Source organism: Palaemon carinicauda, chromosome 42, assembly GCF_036898095.1.
Source record: "Palaemon carinicauda isolate YSFRI2023 chromosome 42, ASM3689809v2, whole genome shotgun sequence".
Classification (NCBI taxonomy): Eukaryota; Metazoa; Arthropoda; class Malacostraca; order Decapoda; family Palaemonidae; genus Palaemon; species Palaemon carinicauda.
In genome coordinates this window covers 52,051,096-52,073,448 of record NC_090766.1, presented here as the reverse complement: position 1 = coordinate 52,073,448, position 22,353 = coordinate 52,051,096, and the positions used below count along the sequence as shown (strand labels likewise).

The 22,353-nt window shown below is 36.8% G+C and overlaps 1 protein-coding gene across 1 annotated transcript in view; it reads left to right on the top strand.

The window, feature by feature from the left end:
* The first annotated feature begins 8,359 nt into the window (after positions 1-8,359).
* The window catches only part of LOC137632815 (uncharacterized), a 71,050-nt gene continuing 57,056 nt past the window's right edge, over positions 8,360-22,353 (top strand). Inside the window, exon 1 of the mRNA XM_068364917.1 lies at positions 8,360-10,640. Within this exon, the coding sequence (XP_068221018.1) occupies positions 9,495-10,640 (1,146 nt within the window). The 5' untranslated portion in view covers positions 8,360-9,494. The remainder of the gene's footprint in view (positions 10,641-22,353) is intronic.

The following is a 22,353-nucleotide window of genomic DNA, read 5'->3' as shown; positions in this document are numbered from 1 at the left end:
ATAAAAGAAAGTATAAACTGAAGTGGGATAAAGACTGTCACCTTATCACTTCTTGTTTTTCTTCTTGAAAGTAAAAAAAGGCGAATAATCTAGAGTTAGAAACACACCCAAAACTATTCACTGGCAGAAGTCCATCTGTTGCTGCGGAGTTTTTAAACACCGGGCAAACTGTTAATGGGTGTGGAGAATTTTTTAATGGTTGCGTTCTGAGTGGGAACTTAGTCCGGGAAAGTCTCCTTATAACAGTTACACAAAGTTCAACAGGGGAGGATAGGAGCACTTACTCTCGGGGCACAAACACCCTGCTAATACTTTACTGTCACAATTCACTAACCACACTCTTTAAATACAAAGGGGGAAATTTTACTGTCCAGAGGCCTAAGCACTCCACACGTAGGATTAAGAATAATTTATGGCCTACTCTAGCTTTGTCAGGTCTATAGTCCTCTCATTCTCAGGCTCTGTTCCGGCTCCGTCCCAGTGACCCCAATGAGATGCTGGACAGTTATTTTACGTTAATGTAAGGTAGACAAAATCCAAAATGGGAGCAGTGATGTAAAGTAGTTTAAAAGTTTAAAGATAAGGATCTTTACCTTCGAAGCAAATATATTAATGCAAAGTTCCTCGCTGTTACCACCTATAGACTTACTTAGGTTTTCTCTTTAAATACTGGGTACTTTGTCCCGTGATTAACTATTCATTTCACACATTAAAATAAATGAGGGAGCAAAAATACTAAAGAGGTTTAATTAACCTAATATTGATTTATTTCACAAATTTACATGAAAGAAACGGACATCTTATTAACACAAAAATGGAATAAAAAGAGATGCAATTCAAATAATGAAAATGATGAGTTAGACACGTGGTCTGCAACAATCAAAATAGGGTCTGGCACGTGGCCCACGTGACCCAGAGACTATGTTAGTCTCAAAAGGCAAAAAATTGTATCGAAAAAATATATACACACAATCCCACCGCACACAGTCCGAATAGTGTAATTAGCCAGGTTCCCTATCAAGTTAAAATTAGTCTAAGCTAATAAAAAATGGGGGAAAACTAAATGGCCATTGATGTAGTACCTGCACTCCTTTGAAGTTTAGTCCTATGCCCGAGATAGCTGTTGACCTGGTTGTTGCACTAATTGGCACGCTGTACTCTTGCCTGGCTCACCCCAAGAATTCTCACTGTGGCTGCAACTAGGTACACCAGGGACCTCTTCTCAATCTCTCCGACCGGCAGCAACAGGACTCGTTGGTGAGACACGTTTTGGGAGAGAGGGTGCGAGGGGTGAGCCAGAAGCACGGACTCAATGACCAGGCAGGTCAGCAAGCTAGGGCAGCTCCTCGTAGAATGCCCCGACACAGAGGTCGAGGAGATCACCTGGCTTCACCTTGCCAAACAGGTGAAGAGCTTGATGCGCATGGTAATCCATTGGGGTTGCCATATCGGGACTTAAGGACAGGGCAATATATTGTTGAAAGGAGTGCAGAGGAGGCAGGATTTTGTACTAAATACTCAGATAAATCTTGCTGCTCTGAGGGAGGTTATATATACAATAATCCTACCTATTCTGGCTTACTAAAAATAATATTTTAAATGATTAATTAGCAATGGACTGGTACGATGGGCATACATCTTAAAATTAACAAACCTTAATTGGTATTGAGAAATATAAGATGCAATAATTCAGCAGTATTGAAATTTATATAAAAATTGCAATTTAGGAATTTAATCTCGACCCATGTAGTTTAAGGAAAGAACCAACATACGCCGTGGTTACACTAAGGCCATCTGTTGTGCGTATCTACGCTGTGACATCACGAGCATGGCGTGCGCCACTGTCAACAAGTTTAGGTTAGTCCTCCCTATATTTCGTTAAAGAAAACTAGATGTAGGAGAGAATGTTTAAGGGGTAGCTATAGTATTAGTGGAAGAGAGCTAAAAATACGATTAAAAGAAGAAGAGTGAAGAAAATTCTTCACACCCTGGGGATAAAGGGGAGAAAAAAGGGAGAGGGGTTAGTTCCGGCAAATGTGATTCAACTACTTGTTAGTATGAGTGAGATAAGGCTACTGGCTGAATGATGAGTGAAGTTGTTCTTCACATCATCGTCCGTTTAAAGTTAACAAAACGCCTTTAACGTTAATTGAAATCAATTGAATCAAAAGTTATGCTTTCACGTGAATTTGGGGAAAATTGAACCACGCAGGCAATGTTTCACGGAAGCGTTAAGTTAAGCATATGATCAGTTTTAACTTTAAACGTACGATGCGATAATAATTAAACGATTAAAAATACTCAATTCTTCCCACCCTATGGGTACGGATAGAGCAAAGAAAACGTAAGCCAATGTCAGTCGAGTTCAGCAACAAGTCCAGCCAATGATTAATTCAAAATTATGGGGGTGAATCCCAATCCCGGTCTGACACCCAACGTTTTACATAAAATATTTCTACAAATAAAATTACTGGCGTACTGAAAACTTTGTATTTGTCGCCTGACAAAAGGAGAAAAGTTATCTTATTCTCAGCGTTAAAATTTGAAAAATCATCTGACTCTAGTTTGAATGACAAAGTGAGACGAACTAGGTCCATGGGGACATCGTATTTCTGACAGCTAAGGTCTTGGATGTCATCTTCAAGGGAAATGTTTGCAAGGTGAACATTAAAAACAAAGCTCATATTCAGCACGAGCTGAAGGATGTCAGGGGGATTATGGCAACATGACAAGTTGTCAAGGCAAAAATTAAATTTACGCTTTGAGGTTAAAGCAAGTGATTGACCTGGAAAATGCTGCTGTACGACTTGGCAATAATAATAATAAATGCTTACAGTTGCGCCATATAAAACTGAATAAAAACAATGAATGATGTTCATGGTACCGTTATCCTTAAGCAAAGTTATTTGTAAACAAGCTCTAAGCTCTGGTGCTAGGTCTACATGTGTGACCTTCGCTAAATCCGCCGTTAGTGCACAAGGTTCATTTCTGACAACTAAAGTCTTAACCTTGCGATCACGCGGCTCTTTCTGAGGGCGGGTTTCAAATCCTAACGGGGATGTTTTAGCTTTGACACGGGTTGGAGCGGAAGTTACGGGCTTAAGAATAGGACAATCAGGCAACGTGGGCACTGGTCCATGGAATGGTACGGTAACTACGGTTTTAGTTATTGCATTTGCAACCGGTACAGACCTCTGCTGGCCATCACGCACACGGTTAAGTTGTGTGGTATTTGAGCTACCACGAGGGGGGTCCATGACAAGACAATGAACGGTATTTCCTCCGGGACGGACTGTCACCGGCGGCAAAGACAAAGGGGGTTGAGGGCGATTAAACGCTGGTGGCTTAAGGTTCGGAGATGAGGACAGAGCAGGTGGGGCTGACACAAAATTACTAATGGTATGCCGTGTTGGCAACATAGTATTGAAATGTGACGATTTTACTGGTTGGGGAACTGAGACAAAATTACGAACATTGCACTTGACTGCCGATATATTAGAAGTAACAATCAGGGGACGTGTCACTGAAGGTGTTGCATTCGAAGAAGAACAAGACTGATTAGGTTTTATAAGTAAATTTGGATGAGCCATGAGGCTATTAAAAGCAATCTCAACTTTACTCGACCAGGCAGCAAGTACGGGATAATTTAATTCAACAATAGGATGGTCGTAATGACGTCTCCAAAAATTCTTGTAATGGTTAAGTTCGTCTCTTACTTTACTAATTTCACTTTTAAAATGATTTACGGCTTCTGGACCCATGCTGGGAAAATCCACAGAAGCCAGAGCATGAAGTGCTAGGTCTGCGTCCTCACACACAAAGGTGAACGTCAACTCCTGTTCCTTAAGCCTAGCGTTAATCTCCTCGGGGCTAAGCGTTTCCGCCTTAGGCGTTGGAGGGATGTTTACGTTACTAGTGAAGTCCGCCATCTTGGAATGACCACGTTTTGATGAACGGATTCGTAAAAGCAAACAAAGGGTAACTGAATTTTCAAAAGAAATGTAAAAATGAAACTTTACACATTTACTAGCATGACAATTGAATATTTAAATTTACTCATGATGAGGGAACAAGTTAAATGGACAAAAACCCATATAAATCATGAAATTACTTTAAAATTCAAAGTGACCGGGTCCAACAAAGCAGACGATGCCCAGGTCACGTGACTTTAGTGACTTTGCTAAAATGAATTATTTACGCACGTGGCGATAAATGATTGAACTAAGTTACTTGTGAGAAGCAAAACATATGAGAAAGCGCTAGGGCTTATAAATGCAAAGATTTAAGTTGAAAGTTAAAATAACAGGTCGAGGCTGACACTGTTGTGATGATTTCACAATTACGGGCGCACTAAGGCAGCCACTGATCTATTCAAAATGTAAATAGGCGCACAAGGCAGCGACTTTAAAGAGCACTCTCGTGGAGGCTAAACAAATATAAAATTTCCCTCACGCGGAGGTAAAACAAAAATATCCTCGCTAAAGGACAAAACAAAATCTCCTCGCTAAAGGAAATTAAATTAACTACACGCAGTAATTTACTTACGGTAGCAAACAATTACGCACCCTTAGTTTGGGCTGTAAACAAGATCCGCCATCTCGGAACAAACACGTGGAATGAAACGGACTTGGTGAAATTAAGTTTCTACGTTATTCGTAAGAAGACTTAAAATTATGTTACGCCAATTCACTCTTTAGGACAAGGACATGTGCTAGGTATACGGGAACATTAGTTAGAAAGGTTAAAGTTGGTTAGGGAAGGTAAACGACACAAAGGAAGGTAGACCAAGGTACAAAATGTTACAAATTAGATGCTTAGCTAGCAAAATTAGTTGACAGGACGAGTACACCGGTGCTCTAGCTGAGCAGTAATCACGGGCGTCTGAACAACAAAAACCTTAGTTCAAGTAGCTTAGAACTTTCTGGTATAAGTGGATTCCGCCACAACACGTGGGTGAACGGATCCGAGATAAAGTGAAGTTCCTACGACAAAATCTAGTCTTTCTGTAGAGAACATTCAAGCAACAAATTAACCTGGTTACGTAGCTCTTTCCTTAAACACGTGGTCGATACAAAAACATCATGATGATTACAAATTTCTCTTCCCAATTAAAGTCTGGGCATTACACATTCGACAAACTGGCTGTGTGCGTGTGGGTAAGTGATATAGCGAGTTACTATATGCTTAATCAAGCTGATTAATTACGTTAATGCTTCACAAGTCAAAGGTAAAAGATCCGGTTCGAAGGACCACTCGTGTGGAGAATTTTTTAATGGTTGCGTTCTGAGTGGGAACTTAGTCCGGGAAAGTCTCCTTATAACAGTTACACAAAGTTCAACAGGGGAGGATAGGAGCACTTACTCTCGGGGCACAAACACCCTGCTAATACTTTACTGTCACAATTCACTAACCACACTCTTTAAATACAAAGGGGGAAATTTTACTGTCCAGAGGCCTAAGCACTCCACACGTAGGATTAAGAATAATTTATGGCCTACTCTAGCTTTGTCAGGTCTATAGTCCTCTCATTCTCAGGCTCTGTTCCGGCTCCGTCCCAGTGACCCCAATGAGATGCTGGACAGTTATTTTACGTTAATGTAAGGTAGACAAAATCCAAAATGGGAGCAGTGATGTAAAGTAGTTTAAAAGTTTAAAGATAAGGATCTTTACCTTCGAAGCAAATATATTAATGCAAAGTTCCTCGCTGTTACCACCTATAGACTTACTTAGGTTTTCTCTTTAAATACTGGGTACTTTGTCCCGTGATTAACTATTCATTTCACACATTAAAATAAATGAGGGAGCAAAAATACTAAAGAGGTTTAATTAACCTAATATTGATTTATTTCACAAATTTACATGAAAGAAACGGACATCTTATTAACACAAAAATGGAATAAAAAGAGATGCAATTCAAATAATGAAAATGATGAGTTAGACACGTGGTCTGCAACAATCAAAATAGGGTCTGGCACGTGGCCCACGTGACCCAGAGACTATGTTAGTCTCAAAAGGCAAAAAATTGTATCGAAAAAATATATACACACAATCCCACCGCACACAGTCCGAATAGTGTAATTAGCCAGGTTCCCTATCAAGTTAAAATTAGTCTAAGCTAATAAAAAATGGGGGAAAACTAAATGGCCATTGATGTAGTACCTGCACTCCTTTGAAGTTTAGTCCTATGCCCGAGATAGCTGTTGACCTGGTTGTTGCACTAATTGGCACGCTGTACTCTTGCCTGGCTCACCCCAAGAATTCTCACTGTGGCTGCAACTAGGTACACCAGGGACCTCTTCTCAATCTCTCCGACCGGCAGCAACAGGACTCGTTGGTGAGACACGTTTTGGGAGAGAGGGTGCGAGGGGTGAGCCAGAAGCACGGACTCAATGACCAGGCAGGTCAGCAAGCTAGGGCAGCTCCTCGTAGAATGCCCCGACACAGAGGTCGAGGAGATCACCTGGCTTCACCTTGCCAAACAGGTGAAGAGCTTGATGCGCATGGTAATCCATTGGGGTTGCCATATCGGGACTTAAGGACAGGGCAATATATTGTTGAAAGGAGTGCAGAGGAGGCAGGATTTTGTACTAAATACTCAGATAAATCTTGCTGCTCTGAGGGAGGTTATATATACAATAATCCTACCTATTCTGGCTTACTAAAAATAATATTTTAAATGATTAATTAGCAATGGACTGGTACGATGGGCATACATCTTAAAATTAACAAACCTTAATTGGTATTGAGAAATATAAGATGCAATAATTCAGCAGTATTGAAATTTATATAAAAATTGCAATTTAGGAATTTAATCTCGACCCATGTAGTTTAAGGAAAGAACCAACATACGCCGTGGTTACACTAAGGCCATCTGTTGTGCGTATCTACGCTGTGACATCACGAGCATGGCGTGCGCCACTGTCAACAAGTTTAGGTTAGTCCTCCCTATATTTCGTTAAAGAAAACTAGATGTAGGAGAGAATGTTTAAGGGGTAGCTATAGTATTAGTGGAAGAGAGCTAAAAATACGATTAAAAGAAGAAGAGTGAAGAAAATTCTTCACAATGGGGAGAGACCGAGATGGAGACAGAGATAAGGTGAAGGATGATATGGAGAGAAGAGGTTTGGTGGAAGAGGATGCCTTTGATGGGAGGCATTGGAGAGGGCACAGCATGCAACCGACCCCTTAGGCTTATAGCATCCTGCTTTTCCAACTATGGTTGTAGCTTAGCAAGTAATAATAATAATAATAATAATAATAATAATAATAATAATAATAATAATAATAAACACGTCAAATCATAAACTACATAATAACGTTGCTCATTAAAATTCGTTAGCCACAGCAGAAAGAAGACAATGGGTCTATCTTCTAATCAGGAGTTGATATAAATCTCTGTTATACAAAGGGTTACGAGAGAGAGAGAGAGAGAGAGAGAGAGAGAGAGAGAGAGAGAGAGAGAGAGAGAGAGAGAGAGACCTGCCCAAAGGAGGAATGATTTATAACTATAGCCTACTTAAGTAGGGACTCGTTTGTTTAAAGATAAGTTTTATTCTCAAGTCTTAATCTATAAATAACTTAGAAGCTGAAGTTAAGAAATGTCTTAATGAAGTTGAAAGCCAACTTTCTGGAATGATAATAATAATAATGATAATAATAATAATAATAATAATAATAATAATAATAATAATAAGAAGAAGAATGAGTCGAAATTTACTTCCCATTTTCTATATTGAGAGAGAGAGAGAGAGAGAGAGAGAGAGAGAGAGAGAGAGAGAGAGAGACTTTCATCTAATTTTATTTAATGTGTGATTAATTGATGTGAATGAATAGTGGAAATGAATGTATCTGATGGCTTGTCAGTGATTGCAAAAAGAAAATTGTTCTAAATTGATGGAGCTCTTTGCAATTGGGAGGAAATATAATGCATGGTTGAATTCATCTAGGCACACACACACACACACACAGAGAGAGAGAGAGAGAGAGAGAGAGAGAGAGAGAGAGAGAGAGAGAGAGAGAGAGACTCAATCCCACTTTGGTATCTGTGATTTGCACAGCTTTAATAGGTCTAAGGCTAACTGTTAAAGTGGGACTTCGTTGTCTTAAGAAATCAATGATGTAAACCCGCGTGATTTGTAGTCACAAATCACACGAGTCAAATGAGGAACTATAGACTAAGGACGCATTCGAGGAATACAGAATATGACAGATGCATACATAACGGAAGAACTATAATGGGGGATGACTCATAGCCATTGGGAGATGTGGTTGCGAACTGATAACGGACTATTTTTTTCTACATGATAATTGGTAGATACTCATTTGATTGATCAGTAATGAACAGGTAGATACCTCGGAAGGTGCGAAGGATCAGTGCTATATCTTATAACATTGCAAATGCAATGCAGCAAGTTCTCATTAGCTACGTCCACATAATCCCGGTATAGACCGATATTCTTTAATTAAAACCGATATAAAAGTAGCTAAGATAATGTTCTCTATAAGCTTAAATATGTCACGTCCAACTGCTGACCTTTCCGCTTAATGAATCGTAAAGATTTAGAGATTTGAAAGGCGATTACAAGAGAATTCAACATGAGTGGAACGTCGTTAAGCCCGCAAGAGTTTAGTACCGCTAATTCACCTCTGCCTTGCTTGAGCTGTGAACACCTGTTGCGCTAAGCGCCCTTGCCAGACGCACGATGACCGTCGATTGAATATGATTCCTTGCTTTTGCATGTCTTAAAGCACGAGGTCTTGAACACCATCGCTGTGAAATGACTGGAATTGTAAGCATTAGACTTTAATCGACTCGTAAAACAAAAAAATTAGATTATAAGTTAAGGTTTTAGCGACCACGGACGGTAATGACGTCGGCTTATTGCTGTGGGGTGGAAACTTCGAAAGTGCTTCTTCGGCCAAGTTACTGTTAGTCGATTGTTAAGGGAGTCTCCGAGAACTTGTCGGTAACGAAGGGCGTCCGATAAAATGGAAAATGTAATCCAGTTCCAACTATGTTAACAATGTTATCGTATGTGTCTTTAGATAATTGATTCGAGTGTACGATCACATAACTCGTTGGATTATTTCCAGTGCTTCTTGAAACAATTACTTAGTTAATGAGAATCCAATTGCCGTGTTGGGGAAATTAAACAGATAAACGGAATTGTGTGAAAGTCAAAACGTGTGTGGAGAATTTCAGGTATAGAATAAATTGGCAAAGTTTATTTCGAAGTCGTTGCAGGGAATTTTCATACAAAAAATAAATTGACAGTTTATTTCAAAGTCGTTGCAGGGAATTTTCATATACAGAATAAATTGGGAAAGTTTATTTCAAAGTCGTTGCATTAAATTTTTTTAGTCGTCTGATACAGAAAAAAAATTATCTTAGTAAAAATATACAGTCGTATTTTCAGTGATCACTCTTCAGGTCAAGTTAATGAGTGGAAGAACTCAAGCCTTTTGTTTACAGCAAAGTGGGGCATAGTTCGATCATGCCGTCCCGCAGAGTGCAACAGTACCAAGCAGGTGGACCTACGGTTGGACTGACATCCAGGCCCGTCTCTATTCCAGCCACTTATCACGAATCGAAGGGTAAACCTCACCAACAAAGAAGCCACTTGAGGGTTCACGAGGCATCCATGGGTACCTATGGGGAGGAGGTTTCCTCCAGAGAGCAGTCACACCGTCGGAATCTCTTGGAAGAAGAGACAGTTTCTTCTAACCGACAGAGTTCGATTAGACATCGGTCTAGGTCATCGATGTTGACAGCCCCTGACAGCGATGAGGTAGATAACATGTGGCAGCACAGTTCCTCCCCCGAACCCCTTCGTCAGCACAGCAGGCATTCGTCCCCTTCGGAGGTTGGCGATTCCGGCGTTAGTTCAGAGCATGACACGCCCCCTCCTATATCCAAAAATGCTGTTAGATGCCAACCTCTGCGCCATCGTAATTCTTCCGACTCCGACAGCGAGAGTAATCTCTCAAACGACTCCTTGCCCGATTGCATCCACCCGAAGAAATCCAATGGCAGTAGTTTCTCGTCAAGGGGCGCTCTAAGGTCATCGGCCTCGCGCTTTTCTTCCGGCAATGGCAAATTTTCATTTCCGGCCTCTGGAGGCAAGGGAAACCTGCCCGAAGCCCTGCTGAACGAGATCCGAGAGAAATGGACGGAACTGCAACAGAGAAGGGCCCAGCAAGGTCGTCCAGGAGATGCCGTGATCAGCAGGGCAGCTAGCAGCCAGTCCCAAACTCACCAGTGGTCAACCAGCCGTCATCCTCACCGTCGGTCCTGTCCTGCGAGTCCCACCCTTTCGCGCTCTTCCTCTTCCAACTTCCCATCGTCTCTGTCGCTGTTTGAGGAGGACGTCGACATCGCCATTCGCTCGTCGCCAGTGTTTTTCGACAATTGGCGACCACACCAACACGCTTCACAAATGGCTCCCGTTCGCATGGAAGATGCTGGGTCGCTATTTGAATGTAGAGACGACAACGCCGGCCAGAGTTTCGCGGGTCTGAGGGATATCTTTTCGCCCCAGCAGGAGTCGACGATCAAGAGCTACAAGGGCACCGTCAGGGGAGTGAAGAACCGAGTTCGCGCTGGTATTGCCACTTTCACGTCAGACCAGCGCATCCTGAAGGTAAGTCATTTCGAGATTTGGAACTTATGTTGTTCCATTGTGTAGTAGTTCATGAAGTCATGTCATGTATTGACATCAGAGTCATTACCTGCTTTGTGTCATACACATAAACATTGGCACAAACAGTAGGGGATATTCTTGTGTTCTATGTCATAAGCATATCTTGACGTGTATAGGTCGTGTAGACAAATCCAAAAAAGTGGAGTTTTTAAGTTGTATAAATTTTGACTAAAGTATTAGGAGAATGTGTTTATTTCATTGCTAAATTCACTTATATTAATTAGTATTTTCATTAAGGGGAGTCTAGCTCTTGGGAAAAGTATGGTAACTTCCCCTTTATTACTGTTGTTGTTAAAGATAATAATAAACTGAAAACGACTTTTTTTTGCAATAAAGGTATTTTTTTATAATCTACGGAAAACACCCCCCTCTCTCTCTCTCTCTCTCTCTCTCTCTCTCTCTCTCTCTCTCTCTCTCTCTCTCTCTCTCTCTCTCTCTCTCTCTCTCATCCTTTTCGATGGACGTTTTGGGTATTTCCCCCACAAGGCGCCAAAAAACTTTAAATGAATCACTCGGTCTAAACCGGAGAGGGAAACTAGAGCATCTTACAGTTCATACCTGTTCAGCTGCCCACACGTATTTTATAGGTACCTGCAAGTGGGTACCTGGTACCCTCTTTCATACACCGTGTTTACTTTTAGGATCATCACCATCAGCCGTAGCTAGTTCACTGCAGGACAAAGTTCTCAGACATGTCTTTCCAATCCTGTCTGTTTATGGTCTCTCTGTGCCAGTCTATACCCGCAAATTTTCTTAGCTCGTCAATCCACCGTCTTCCCTCCCTTCTCTTGCTTCGTTTGCAGTCCCTAGGGTCTCAGTTTGTTATTCTTAATGTCCGTCTACTGTATTATCTGCCATTCTCATTATATGTCCTGCCCTAGTCCATTTCTTTTTCTTACATGTTAGAATATCATCTAGAATATCCTTTAGCTATGGTAAGCAGCTCTTCTAGGAGAAGGACACTGCAAAATCAAACCATTGTTCTCTAGTTTTGGGTAGTGCCATAGCCTCTGAACCATGGTCTTCCACTATCTTGGGTTAGAGTTCTCTTGCTTGAGGGTACACTGTTCTATCTAGTTTCTCTTCCTCCTTTTTTGTTAAAGTTTTTATAGTTTATATAGGAAATATTTATTTCAAATTTTTTACTGTTCTTAGAATATTTTATTTTCCTTGTTTCCTTTCCTCACTGGGCTATTTTTCCCTGTTGGGGCCCCTGGGCGTATAACATCCTGCTTTTCCAACTAGGGTTGTAGCTTAGTATTTAATAATAATAATAATAATGATAATGATAATTTAGTTTGCTCTAGTATCCATGTTGCTCTTTATCTATCACTTAGTGTTAATCCCATCATTATTCTTTTCATAGCTCTTTGAGTTGCAACTAGCTTATGTTTTAAGGCTTTAGTAAGGCTCTAAGTTTCTGATGCATGAATTAATTCTGGTATAACCATCTGATTAAATAGTTTTCTTTATAGAGAAAGCGTCAATTTACTTTTCATAATCTCATTTTGTTTCCCAAAAGCTCTCCATCCCAAACTTATCCATCTTTTAATATCGATCTCATGTGTTAGGGAAACACCTACTGGCTGTTATAATTATGTATATTCATTACCAATCTAGAGGGTCGTTCATAACCCTTATTTGTTGTATCTGCATTTTCATTGAACATTATATTAGTTTTATTCATTTTCATTTTTCAGTCCTACATTTCTACTTTCTCTTCAAATCTTTTATCATCTTTTGCAATTCATCCCATGATTCACTTTTATGGTATATATATATATATATATATAATATATATACAGTATATATATATATATATATATATATATATATATATAGATATAGATAGATAGATAGATAGATAAATAGATAGATAGATAGATATAGGATTTATATATTATATATGATATATATTATTATTAATATATGGATATATATATATATATATATATGTATATATATATACACACACACACACACACACACTATGATCCGACCTAAAACAGTGAGACTGGTTTTAATTTTTACATCAACGTTAACTTTCGATGTTCTCTTTTGAATGTATTTCATAATTGTGTGCTCGTGACCAAGTTTAGACGATGTCCTTGAATAAATGTCACGATCCACCAACGCCCGCTCTCGTTTACGATACTGCCGAGAAAGCAACTAATGCAACAGGTTTACCTTTCGTTTTGTGTGAGTTGCCATTTCTTCTTGTTCGTTGCCATTTCCTTTTCTTCGTTGCCATTTCTTCTTTGAAAGGCTATCTTTCGTCTTGTGCGTGTTATAGAATTTTCAGTTAATTTCATAATAAAAAGAACGGTTTAAGTATATTAATGAGAAATGGGTGATCATTGCAAAGAAAAGACTAGTTGGTAACTGCAGAGAACACGGTATCTAAACTGCCATCCGGTTTGCGGTTTAAATTCAGTTATTGATTAAGAAATATAGTTCACGTGTGCCTAAATCATATCTTGATTCTTCGAAACTTGATTGATATATATAGATCGATTTTTCTATAACGTTCGACATTTTTTCTAAGTAGTTTATTTGAAATTTTCAGAGGAATCTTTATATTACCAATTTAAATGAAATAAAATGTTTGCCGATGTTTTATACTTTATGAAAATCGGAAAATAGCTTAATTTTTTTATAGGGAGAGATCATACATTGACTTCGGAAAAGTTCCAAAATTCTATATTAGGAAATACTGAATTTTCTTAAAAAGACAGATCGTAATTTAGAGAGAGAGAGAGAGAGAGAGAGAGAGAGAGAGAGAGAGAGAGAGAGAGAGAGAGAGAGAGATTACTTTCTAGTTCTCCCAAGAGCACAGAAAGGAATTGTGTAGCGAACCGTTGGCGCATGAAAATCAAGGGGGTGTAGTACTAGGTATGCATATGTTGGGTCCTTGGGAGCTTTTAACATGTTTTTACGTATCCTAGGCATCCTTGATCTTTGCTAAATGTGACGCCATATCGATTATATAGAAATTAGTGTTAATAACTCATTTGCCATTTCGTTATCATCTTTACACGTCGGAGCTGTTATAATGCCCTTGTTCATTGGTTTGACTTTTGACTTGAAATTGCACTCAAAGATAATTCTTATATGATTGGCAAAATAGGTCGGTAATTTATAAAGGGAATTGCACAATTGGTGAAAAGTTGGCGAAATGATTTGTTGATTAACCTGGTGAAAGGGGGTTTCAAAGCTGTACGGGTCAGGGACACCCATACTAGGTTGGTTTGCAATGAGGGATCAGATGAAAGTCTCCCACCATCACCAATCCGCAGATGGACAGTGTGGTGATGAAAACTGGCCATACCCCACAAATGAATAAGGATATGTGTGAGGCCTTTGCACTGCAGTGGACTAGAAACATTTGTTGTGTGTATATATATATATATATATATATACATAAATACATATATACATATAAAATACATGTGTTTGTGTTTTTGTGTTTATGTATATATATATATATATATATATATATATATATATATATAATATATATTTATATATATATATATATATATATATATATATATATATATATATATTATATATATATATATATATATATATATATATATATATATATATATATATATATATATATATATATATATATGATATTGACAAACAGAAAATATATATTTACATCGTCATACTTAGACACACACACACACACACACACACACACACAAAGGGGTGTAACCTCAGGGTCTGCTCTGGAAGGTTAAATTCACCTTTGTCATTTCGAACGTTAAATTGAAAGTAATTTTGAAAATTTTTACACCTCCGATTCTTTCCTTTTTTTTTTTTAGGAAAGTAAATTTATTAATGGCTGACAGAGAAATCTGATTAATTCCCCAGAATTACATCGTTTGTTTTCAATCTTTCCAGTCATGATGAAAGTTCTAAACCGGGGGGGGGGGGGGGTGGCAGGAGTCTCGTGCAAAAGTTCCTTCTAGTTGAAGCATTTAGGCTTATTGTTTGTTAGACGTTCGGCCGAGTAGCCTTGTGACGTTCTGACTTCCATGTTTGAATAATGTAGATGTGCGTAACAATATATATATATATATATATATATGCGTATGTGTGTAATGCAAAAGTAGTTAAATTGCGATGTTTATATATACATATATATGTACGTATATATATATATATATATATAGTATGTATATTGTATCATCATCACCAGCCGTTACTAGTCCAATGAAGAACAAAGGCCCCAGAGAGACGTATATATGTGTATATATTTATATATATACATATATATATTATATATATGTATATATATATCATATATCATATATCATATATATATATATATATATGTATATATATATATGTGTATATATATATATCATCAGCCATTACTAAATGAAGAACAAAGGCCCCAGACGTATGTAATATATATTAATATTATATATATATATTTATATGTATATATACTATATATACTATATATGTATATATATATATATATATATGTATATGTATATATATATATATATATATATATATATATATATGTATATATATAATATCTTTGCCTATTTAATATAAACTAAGAATCCCAACATCTCACAAACTGATGAAAAAAAAAAAACCGTCGAAATAAAAACCATTGTATTCGCCATCATAAGACACCGCCCATTGTTAAAAGGCCGATCGAATTCATTTACTTCACACCTCGAATAACTGCCTCGCTCTATTTGCAAGCCAATCATGTAGGCGAATCAATCAATCAATCAATCGCTCCGATCAATACATCTCGCAGAAATGGTCATGAAGTATTTCCCAAGTATTTCCCAAGTCAGAAATGCATGTCGGAGATTTCACGGAGATTTTCTAGAGCATTTAGTTCGCTGGTCAATTCTGAAAGTTAAGTTTTGTTTTTTTTTGCCCGTTTCTTAAAATTGTCAGTATTATTATTATTATTATTGTTATTATTGTTGTTATTATTATTATTATTATTATTGTTATTATTGTTATTGTTATTACTATTATTATCATTATTACTATTATTATTATTGTTGTTGTTGTGGTTTTTGTTGTTGTTGTTGTTATTGTTGTTACGGTATTATTATTATTATTGTTATTATTTTTGTTATTAATTTTGTTACGGTATTATTACTATTATCATCATTGTTGTTGTTGTTTTTATTACGGTATTATTATTATTATTATTATTTGTTACGGTATTATTGCTATTGTTATTATTGTTGTTGTTGTTGTTGCTGCTGTTGTTACGGTATTATTATTATTATCATTATTATTATTAATAGCTCAGCTACAACCCTAAATGGAAAGGCAGGATGCTGTAAGCCCAAGGGCTCCAACAGGGAAAATATAGCTCAATGAGGAAAGAAAATAAGGAAACAAGTAAACCACAAGAGAAGTAAAGAACAATGAAAACAAAATATTTTAAGAACAGTAACATTACAATAGTTCTTTCATAGCCTATATATGAAGGAAAACAGAGGCAAGAGAGAGAGTTCATATTATTATTATTATTATTATTATTATTATTATTAGCTAAGCTACAACCTTAGTCGGAAAGGCAGGATGTTGTAAGCCCAAGGGCTCCAACAGGGAAAAAATAGCCCAGTGAGGAAAGGAAATGAAGAAACAAATAAACCACAAGAAAAGTAAGGAACAATGAAAACAAATTATTTTAAGAGCAGTAACATTACAGTAGTTCTTTCATATAAATGAAGGAAAACAGAAGCAAGAAGAAAGTTCAACAGCCAAGCCGGAGAAGGGAGGTAGGATACTGATGTTTTTATTTTTTTTTCAAGATTGCGAGTTTAACTTGCAGAGAAAGTCTGATATAGGCCGGCGGTATATGTAATGCGCTCTTAAAACAAGAGGTAGACCGCTAAGTGACGTTCATTCTTGGTTGCATACCGGAAGTGATAGATAGATGGATAGATAGATTGGGTGAAGGTTCTTTCCCTTTTCAGAGATCATTGTATCATTGTAGATCTCTTTTCTCTCTCTCTCATCTCTCCTCTCTCTCTCTCTCTCTCTCCTCTCTCATTTCAAAGATCAATTTAGATATGTAGTATATACTCTCATTTCTAAGATAAGTCCAGATAATATATTCTCTCTCTCTCTCTCTCTCTCTCTCTCTCTCTCTCTCTCTCTCTCTCATTTCAAAGATAAATTTAGATATGCAATATACACTCTCATTTCTAAGATAAGTCCATATAGTTTATTCTCTCTCTCTCTCTCTCTCTCTCTCTCCTCTCTCTCTCTCTCTCTCTAGAAATCAATCTATTACATAGTATTTTTTTTATTGTTTCCTATACCTTCACTCGTTCAAAAAGGCATCTCCCATTATTGTTGTTGTTATTATTATTATTATTATTTATTATTATTATTATTATTATTACAAAGCAAAAGAACCTTTAAATTATCAAGCATTGTTTCCAGACAATAGAAGGCCCTTGAGGGAAAAAGAGAAAACGCTAAAGAATAAAATAAGTAATTAGCAACTGAGATAAATCCACAGACAGACAGACAGGACAGAGAGAATATATGCATACCACCAAATGAAAAAAGCAAAGCTTTGAATAAACAGATTTCTCTGGTGAATATAAAACCGTATTACATTGGACCTTCACTGCTGTAACATTTCAATGTAATTCATGAAACAATAAGATGCGATTACATTAATTATCGCGATCACGAACTTTCATCTGTGGAGGTAATTGAATTATTTTGCCGAGGAGAAAGTAAATGATAATCTGTAAATCTCTCTCTCTCCTCTCCTCTCTCTCTCTTCTCTCTCTCTCCTCCAAAAATCGTTCTAGATATATCTTTCTCTCTCTGTCTTCAAAGATTATTCTTGATTATATTCTCTCTCTCTCTCTCTCTCTTCCTCTCTCTCTCTCTCTCCCTAAATAAATAAATATTCTTTCTCTGTCTTCAAAGATCCATTCTCTCTCCTCTCTCTCTCTCTCTCTCTTCTCTCTCTCTCTCTCTCATTTTTTCCGCTTGAAGAAATTGTCATTTCACAATTAAATTGCAAGTTCATTACAGTCGTTTTATGCTGTCATTTCGATTAAAATTTTTGAGGAGAAATGCGTTTTCACGGTGAATGTTTCGATAGAAACCTTCAAATCAATGGGCCTTCAGAAGTTCAGACTTGCAGAGAATGATTTTATGTTGAACAGGCTTAGAGTTCTCTTGCTTGAGGGTTTACTCGGGCGTATTATTCTATCTTATTTCTCTTCCTCTTGCTTTGTTCAAGTTTTTGTAGTTTATATAGGAGATGTTTGTTTTAATGTTACTCTTCTTAAAATATTTTATTTTTTCTTGGTTCCTTTCCTCACTGGGCTATTTTCCCTGTTGGAGCTCCTGGGCTTATAGTATCCAGCTTTTCCTACTAGGGTTGTAGCTTTGCAAGTAATAATAATGATAATGATAATAATAATAGTAGTAATAATTATTATTATAATGTGGCAGATTTATTTAACGTTGTTACTGATCTTAATATAGGGCTGTAGCTCTTGGTTAATAATAATATCATTATCATTATTATTCTTAGCTAAGCTACAACCCAAGTTGTAAAAGCAGGATGCTATAAGCCCAAATGGATTCAGTAGGTTAAATAGCCTATTGAGTAAAGGAAAATAAGGAAACAAATAGAATAGTGTGCCTGAGTGCACCCTCAAGCAAGAGAACTCTTAACGCATGGCAGTGGAAGACTCTTAAGGGTCTAACCCAACGTAATCAGCAGTTACAAATGTTGTAACGCCAGGTTATATAAACTAATCAATTAAGACTCGTTCACGTATTCAAACTAAATGATCAGTATTTTGGAATAACTGAACTCACGTTTGATATCAACAGCCAACAGAGGAAATAAAATCATATCATATCTCTGTCTGAATAGCCTGCGTACATGTGTATGCTGTCCCATGTAGTTATTAGAATTATTGAAAGTATTATCATTAAAATGATGATGATTATTATTATTATTAGTAGTAGTAGTAGTAGTAGTTGTTGTTATATCGTTTCCAGAAGGCTCAAATCGCAAGCAGTTCTTTCCTCAGACAGCCTTTACAATGTTTAGAACGCTTCCAGAAAGCTAAAATCACTGGCTATAAAACTGTACCTATTATTGGAGCATCTTTCATACCATTATATATCAAGGAAGACATCTTTGATATGGATTTCATATTCCAAAAAAAAAAAATGCCCTGAAAACAATCTAGTTGGAAATTATAAACGAACTAGATGGGCACTCAGTAGAGCGACCTTTTTCTTGATCTTGACCTTTGACCTTAACATGTATTAATTAGCGTGGATTTTTATACACTCAAATATGAACCAAGTATGAAGTCTCTGTGACAACAATGTCCAAACTTATGACTGATTACGTGAATTGGACATTTTGTTTGACCTTTGACCTTGACCTTCCAAAATTTATTTATTTCCTGCTTTTTACATAACAATTAATCCATGCAAGTTCATTACTCTACCGATTAAAATTGTGGGCGGAAAGGTGTTCACAAACAAAACACCCACACACAAACGGGGCGAAAACATAACCTCCTTCTAACTTCGTTGGCGGAGGTAATTATATCAAGTTTGTTCTTACAAACTAATTCCGAATCTGGTTACAAACATCCAACATTGAAAAAATTATTGTATTGAAAAATGGCAAATAATGTTACCCTGAGAAAAAAAAATGGTAAGGTCGAGGATTAAAAGTGTATAGAATTTGAGAAATAGTTTCAATCTGATATTCTCAAAAAATATAATCTTAATTCAGCACATTTCCAAATGTTAAAATACCTCATGTTGTCCTGTATCTAGGAATAAGAAAATAAAATATTATACAAACCTTTAGCATTATTATATATATATATATATATATATAAACGCATGTGTATATATATGCATTAAATATATATATATATATATATATATAAACAAACACATACATACACACATATACACACACATACACAATAAGAACAATAAATGCAGCCGTTTCTAGTCCACTGTAGGACAAAGGCCTCAGACATGTCCTTATTCGTGTCTGGGGATTGGCAAGTTTTCATCACCCACTTTGGCCTGTGCGAATTGGTGATGGTGGGAGATTTTTGTCTGATCGCTCACAGCAAACCAACTTAGTATGTGTAGCGCTGACTTTTACAGCTTTGCTGATGGTGGCGATGCTCAAACTGTTTCACCACGTTAAGGTATTCCCACTGAGAAAGGGTATTATATATATATATATATATATATCATGTATATATGTATATATATATATATATATATATGTATGTATATATATATATATATATATACATACATACACACACACTCAGTTTGGATACCTTAACGTGGTGAAAGGGTTTGTGTATAGCCATCATCAACAAAGCTGTACTAGTCTTGGCCACACATACTAGGTTGGTTTGTGTCCATGTACGGATGCACTCGCCCCGTTTAAACATAGAGAAACTAGCAATAAATCTTTAAATACACCGATCTCTAAAAATAAATTGAGTTTGTTATAGCAAAAAAGATGAAAATACATTTTTTAACTGGTCGATGTTATATTAGTAAAGATTTCTTAAATCATGATGATCCTCGTGGTTTTACAAACTATTTCTTCAGCTTTCAACATTAAACAGTTACTCTTTGGTTATTCTAATGAATTCCGTTGAATTTCGAGTAATGATAGGCTTCACGATTTTGTAACTGGTTGTTTGATAAGATAATACCGATAGTCTTTTGTTCTAAAATGCTGTTCATCTTCATTATCCGGCTTTGAACTTTTTTTTTTCTTTTTTTTTACGGGATCACTCCCATTGTTTGGCTGTTTTACTCAGACCGTGACGTGACTCAACTTTTTTTATTTCTATTTTCTACGGATAAAATCTTCTTAAGGGTGTATTAAGAATGGCTTCTCTCTCTCTCTCTCTCTCCTCTCTCTCTCTCCTCTCTCTCTCTCTCTTTCTTTTGATGGTTTATATGAAAGATGTATTTTAATGTTGATATTGTTCTTAAAATATTTTATCTTAATTGTTCATTACTTCATATAGTTTATTTATTTCCTTATTTGCTTTCCTCGCTGGGCTATTGTCCCTGTTGGAGCCCTTGGTCTTATAACATCTTGCTTTTTCTAGGGTTGTATCAGCTTAGCTAGTAACAATAGTTATAGAAATGAAAATATCATAAAACCGTTCTAAAGCTTAGGATTCAGGACAATGATTTTAATATAGATCCGTTTATATTTTACGAACATTGTGCTCAATGTTAGTAAAATTTAAATGGATTTATATAATTATCATGATTTGATTTATTTTAATAATGGAGAGATTGATTGATTGATTGATTTGAGGTTTTCTGAGAGGTTGCAGACATTACATGAAACTATAGAGGTTGAGCGGATTTTCAAATTAATGTTGGTAAAATTATGCGGAAAATTGTTTTTCAAGTAATTATTCGTAGAATTTTGTACATATTACCTGTTCACATATTATCCGAGTTCCAATGCTATCGTTTGTTAGTTAAACCGGGAAAGCAGCTTTCTTCCAAACCTTCCAGAACTACTAAGTGTCTTCCAGGAAAAGTGATATCTTCCTGGAAAGTCTCCTACAGTCGAGAGAAATATTGTGCTCAAATCGAGACCTATAAAGTAAGTGTTATCAATCAGGGAATTCGTGGCAGATGTCGCCAGACAGAGAAACAGCGCTAAAGAAAAGTTAGCTTAGATCCAATCGCTTTTAATCAAATAACTGGGCAACAGATGGCAAGTTTCCAAAAGATTTTTATCAGATTTCTTTATATTTTACTCTCGCTTCAGACTGGTGTTGATTAGCTGGTGGTTCAGGCTGGATATTGATTAGCTGTTGATTCAGGCTGAAGTTCGATTAGCTATTGGTTCAGACTAGATTTTAATTAGCTGTTGGTTCAGGCTGGATTTGGATTAGCTGTTGGTTCAGGCTGGATTTTCATTAGCTGTTGGTTTAGGCTGGATTTGGATTTGCTGTTGGTTCAGGCTAGATTTTGATTAGTTGTTTGTTGAAGCTGGATTTTGATTAGCTGTTGATTCAAGCTGTATTTTGTTTAGTTATTTGTTGAAGCTAGTCTTTGATTAGCTGTTGGTTCAGACTGGATTTTGATTAGCTGGTGGTTCAGAATGGATTTTAATTAGCTGTTGGTTCAGCTGGATTTTAATTTGTTGTTTGTTGAAGCTGGATTTTGATTAACTGTTGGTTTCGATTAGCTATTGGTTCAGGTTGGATTTTGATTAGCTGTTGGTTCAGGTTGGATTTTGATTAGCTGTTGGTTCAGACTGGATTTTGATTAGCTGTTGGTTTAGGCTGGATTTTGATTAGCTGTTGGTTCAGATTAGATTTTGATTAGTTGTTGGAGCTAGATTTTGATTAACTGTTGGTTCAGGTTGGATTTTGATAATTGTTGCTTCTGACTGGATTTTGATTATCCTTCGGTTTAGGCTGGATTGTGATTAGTTGTTTGTTCAAGCTGGATTTTGATTAACTGTTGGTTCAGAATTGGATTTTGATTAGTTGTTTGTTGAAGCTAGATTTTGATTAACTGTTAGTTCAGGTTGGATTTTGATTAGCTGTTGGTTCAGACTGGATTTTGATTAGCT